Raw genomic sequence first — 5,587 nt, 5'->3', positions numbered from 1 at the left:
TTTTTTCCATGAAGTTCGCTTCTCGGTTGAGCTTTTTCCCTTTTACCAAGCTACTGTTTACGAAATTTAACATTTCGATAGAAGATCCATTTTTCATCACCAATCACAAGTCTATCCAAAAAGGGTGAAATGAGTTCGCGAGAATGAAGAGAAGAGCAGATGTCAACTCGGGATTTGTGGTTGCTTTCAGACAATTCATGAGGCACCCATTTTCCAAGTTTAGGAATCTTTCCAAGTTGTTGAAGATGACAATGAACAGTTGTATGGTTTGAACTAAGCTTTATTGCCAATTCTTCAACTAATAATGCAGGATTTTCTTCAAGTAATGCCTCAAGGAGTTTAACATCAAACTCAACTGGACATCTTGTTCGATCTTAATCTTCAAGGCTGAAATCTCCACTTCTGAATTTTGCAAACCACTTTCTGCAAGTTCTTTCAAGCATTCTTTCCCATAAACTGAGTGAATGTTTCGAGTTGCTTCGGCTGCAGAGCTTCCTTCTTTGTATTCATAAAACATTATGTGCCTTAAATGCTCTTTGGATACTTCCATGTTGGAAAGGGTTTTAATCAAATTTTAATTCTATTATTCTGTAAAATAATATTTAATTAGTTTAAAAGTACACAAATGCACAAAAATAATTTTTAATTCCATTAAACATTCTAAAATAGTATTAAATTTCATTCAATTTTAAAAAAGGTAAAATTGGACAGAACTTATGGGATGACCTGATATATATATATATATATATATATATATTGTTTATATAATATGTATATATTACTTATTTAATATATATAAATAACTTATTTAATATATATATATTATTTATATATGTATATATTATTTATGTAATATATATGTATATATTTACATATACATATTATTTATGTAATATATATGTATATATTTACATATACATATATTATTTATGTAATATATATGTATATATTTACATATATATTATTTATATAATATATATAAAATATGTATATATATATATATTATATAATATATATATATATATATATATATATTGATAGAAATGGTAAGACAACAAAAGAATGAAAGAGACCTCGATAATAGGTAAATAGAGGAATTCATCTGTAAATATAATATGTGACAATTATTTGGTAGCCATGATAAAACTCCAAGTTTCAGATGTTAGAGTGGAAACCCACGCCAGCATCTCTTCAGTTTTTGGGCCCGATAACTGAAGAGATGCTGGCGTGAGTTTCCGCCCCGACATCCGAAACGCGGAGTTTTATCATAGCTACCGAATAATTGTCACGTATTATATTTACAGATGTATTATTTATGTACATATATTATATAGGGCCACTATGAAAAGCAGAGGTCCCAAGACAGTGCCCTGTGGAACACAGCTCACTATTTGTGCTTTCATTGAGCCCACTAACAAACTGTAAAGCCAGAAATGTAGTCTATAGTTTAAGTTGTACAGAGGGATGGTGCAGTAACAAGACAACGACGTACATAGGGGAAACAGCACAGAGCATAGGAGAGCAGGTAAATGGGCATTGGAGAAGAGCTCATCAGTTCTGTACCAGCACGCCGAGCTGGAACACGGGGGCTCACTCAACAACATAGAAGTTAAAATCTTGTCCACATATAGAACAGATGCAACGCTTAGACAAATTACAGAAGCTATACACATGATAGAAGATAAACCTAGCCTGAATAGGAAACTGGAATGGAACACTAGCACACACCACAACATATGACAGAATAAGATCCCCATAAACTGATAACAATATGAACAAAATATAATACAATACACAGATAAACAAATGGAATTAAATAATTATACGTTAACAAAATTAAATTAAATGCAAAAAAAAAGAAAGAATAGAAAAAAGTAGGATAAACAACTGAACAAAATAATTAAAAACAAATTAAACGAATGTGTATAAATGGGATACAGATAATACAGGCACTTCCACACACACACACATAGGGGTATACGCATGTGCAAATAAAGACATACAATAGGAATACAAAATGGCTGATCGTTAGTAAGGAAAGACAAAGAAGAAGGCAAAGGACCACTGATGAGGTCACAGAAGTGTGATGAAAGAACTCAGGCCGAAATACAATTAATGTAAAACATAAAATAAAGCTGAACCATATTAACACTAAATATATAGTGCGTGTGTTTTATTGACTAAACGTTAGAAAGTTTTTGCCTGTACCCCCTGGAGTATCAAGAAAAAATGAACCACCTTTTCTTGGCACACATGATCAGTCACAATAGTATAAACATGCCGTTGATCCGGAAGAAGCTTTGGTTCAGTTTCTTGGAGGAAATTGGCAAGGGTATCTGTGTCGTAAGACGTCTCTTGCAAAAGAGCTGTAAAAAGTAAATTTGACTCTCAACGCAGACCATATAAGGGCAAGTCATTCTCACCAAGTGATGCAACTGTATTTTCAATGTCGATCAAGGCTTGATTATATACCTCATTGCTTATACTTCCTATCCAGGAAAAAGCAACTTCACCTTCCAATAAGTCGTCTTTAAATTTGAGCCACAAAGACTGAGGGTTGCTCAGTTCGCAAATTTGCAGCATAACAGCAAATAGAGCTCGTAGACACTTAGGTGTCTAGGATGCAACAGCTTTGAATAACATAACCTCCCATTGCGCATCATCTTCCAGCAAACCGCACTAGAAGCATGCTTCCCTGTAAGTGCTGCAAACAGAGCCATCAAACAACTGAGGTCCACGTACCTCATGTAACAGAAGGCGAAGATAAAAGCACTTTTGTTGGCTCGGATGCACCGTGTAAACTCTCCCAAGACAGCTGTCAAACTTTACACCAGGTTGTCCATCAACTGGCTGGCCTGGCTTTCTGCACACCCATTGTTGCTTAGTCCATGTGTAGTAGGACAGAACCTGAGGATAAAGTAGAGTTTTTGAAAATGGGTTGTTCTGGCACAGAGTGAAGAATGCAGTGAGAGTAGTTTGTCGAGGCTCTTCAACTGTTCTGGTAGCAGTTGCATCGGTAAAGTACACCCTTTGACCATTCTCCAGGTGAACTACAAGTTGCTTGATGGGTGGGTGGGTGCCTTTGGTGTATTGGAAAGCCAAAAATACGCCAGAAGACGTTGCTGCTAATATAATGGCCAACTTGGTATTGTAAGACCTCATCATGGCTGGCAGTTTTTCAGCTGTAGACTGAATATAGAGGTGTTTGAGCTCTTGTTGACATATTTGCAGATATACTTGATGGAATGGCAAAACTCCACGATGCGGGTGCCGAACATCTTCGAAAGAAGTGATGAATACAGTACAACCCATCTGTTGTCAACCTCATGTTGTCCAATTTTCATGGTAAAGCTACCATCTGCAGGTTGGCACTGTCTGTACAGAGGGTATCCATCAACGCTAGTTTGTGTTTCCTTCAGAAATTTTTTTGGAAACTTCTTGCAGCAATTGTTGCTCAAGCAAGGGGGTGTCTAAACTGAATCCGCAACCACATGGCCTGTGGATCATGGTAGCCTTGACTATTTCAAAGAGATATCTGTCAGTAGATGAGTTTGGAATTTCGGCAGAGATAATCTTGTTTGTATTGTTGGGAGGTATTTTTACAAAGAGCCAGATTAGAATGTGAACATGTGGTAGGCCTCTCTTTTGCCATTCAACAGTATACATATCACATCTAATGGGGCCAAATATTTGCCCTCCCTTAAGAAGCTCCATTTGTTTGATAAGATTCAACCAGAAGACTCATGCTAGGAGTTCATGATGGTCTTTCGCATGCTGGCCTGGAAACAATTCAGCTTTGATCTCTTTCCACGTAGGATTGCAGGTGAATGTAATGAACACATCAGGCCTGCCGTAATGACGGACATAAGTCATAGCATCTTGTGTTCTCTCATGCAAATACCATGGACTTCTAGTGAAGGAGGATGGCAGAATGCAGAGTCTGCCTACGCTATCTGGTGCTGGGTAATTGATGAGGGCATCTCGCAGATAAATGTGGCTGTTCGAACACAACTGCTTCTGGTGTGTTTGGATAAAACAGAGCCTCTCTGACTCCATTTTAGCGCACACATCCACGACAAACTGATGAAAAAGTTCTCCTGAGCAGTGCATATGGTTGAAGGAGTTGTCACAAACCATGAAGTGATAAAAGTAAAAATTCATGCAAGAAACCGTTTTGTTGGTTACACAATCCAAATTGTCTGATTTGTGCTGATGAATTCCAAACTGGTAGCTGTCCTCTCCTCTCACAAAGAGCAATGGGTATTGCAAGGCGTCATAAGATCTGTGCGTCTTGCATATACTGTGAAGAGTGTTGTCTCTGCGTTTAAGGACAATGTCTCGGTGGTTATATTGATTACCGTGAAGAAGGACAGTTATTTCGTTGCATGTAGGTAAGTTGAAGCATCCAGAATGTTCGCCCAATGGACTTTTTGAGGCATCTATGACAACATTGAAATTTGATGAAGGAGCTGCTGCCAATGCATACTTGAAGCATATAACGTAGCTGTTGAACATGTGATGAATATCTTGCAGGTTTTGGTTGATGTGGAGGTCCGCATACAAAACGTAACATCCCATACTGCTTAGCCAGAAGAATCTGTACCATTGTAGAGGATCTAAAGATCAGAAATCAGCGTCTGATGGAACTGAAAGAATTTCTGCTCAAACAAAAATACCCATCACTGCTTATAGAAAATGGTATTCAGTGGGCTATGAAAATACCCACACAACAACTGAGGACACCGCAAAGAAGAGAAAAGCAAGAACAAATTATACCATTTATAGTGACACACAATCCATGCCACCAGAACATCTTCAATATCGCTAAAGCAAACCTACCAATCATTGCAAAAAGTAAGGAATTGAGAAATATCATTGCAGACCAAACTATAACTCTCAGTAAAAGACAGCCTAAAAGCTTGAAAAAGTTACTAACAAAGGCAAGGTTTGACCTTAGCAACAAAAATCAACCATTCACTGTCTAAATGCAATGATAGCCGATGCGGTACATGCCAATTAATTCATACCAGCCCATATATGAACACAAAAACAGGGAAATTATTCACAAGCGCGAACATGAACTGCAAAAGCAGAAATTTAATCTACTGCATCAAATACCCAAATTGTGATGAACTGTACATTGGCCAGACAGGTAATACACTATCAGAACGCTCACGTGTTCATCGACAACAAATAAAAAATCCAGAAATCTGCCAAATACCACTGAGTAACCATCTGGCAACATGTGGTCGAAAAACTTTTATGATATTTCCATTTCATAAACTTTACAACCTGAATGAAATTGAGAGAAAAGGACTTTATTAAGAAATTCAAACCCAAGCTTAACAAACAATGATTAAATTAATCTTATTTGGAGTTTAAAAATCTTATCCTTATAACTAAAACACAAAAAATCTCTCAAAAGTGCTGCTGTCATCATTTCTAAAAGTAAACATTGAAAAATGGTTTGGCATCATCTCTAAAAATAGCCAAACAACTACTACTACTGTCCACATGAATGTATATAAAGGACAAAAGACAGCCAGTCAACTACAGTTGAAGCATTCCTGTCACAACATGGGACCTT

The 5,587-nt window shown here is 37.0% G+C and overlaps 1 protein-coding gene across 1 annotated transcript; it reads right to left on the bottom strand.

The window, feature by feature from the left end:
• Positions 1-3,741: 3,741 nt before the first annotated feature.
• On the bottom strand, positions 3,742-4,578 carry LOC106879442 (uncharacterized). The gene has a single exon (XM_014928995.1). The coding sequence runs from the start codon at positions 4,576-4,578 to the stop codon at positions 3,742-3,744; it is 837 nt and encodes a 278-aa protein (XP_014784481.1).
• Positions 4,579-5,587: the final 1,009 nt, after the last annotated feature.

The sequence above is a fragment of the Octopus bimaculoides genome, chromosome 20, assembly GCF_001194135.2.
Source record: "Octopus bimaculoides isolate UCB-OBI-ISO-001 chromosome 20, ASM119413v2, whole genome shotgun sequence".
Lineage (NCBI taxonomy): Eukaryota > Metazoa > Mollusca > Cephalopoda > Octopoda > Octopodidae > Octopus > Octopus bimaculoides.
Note: the sequence above shows the minus strand (reverse complement) of the source record. Positions and strands in the feature narration are given on the sequence as shown.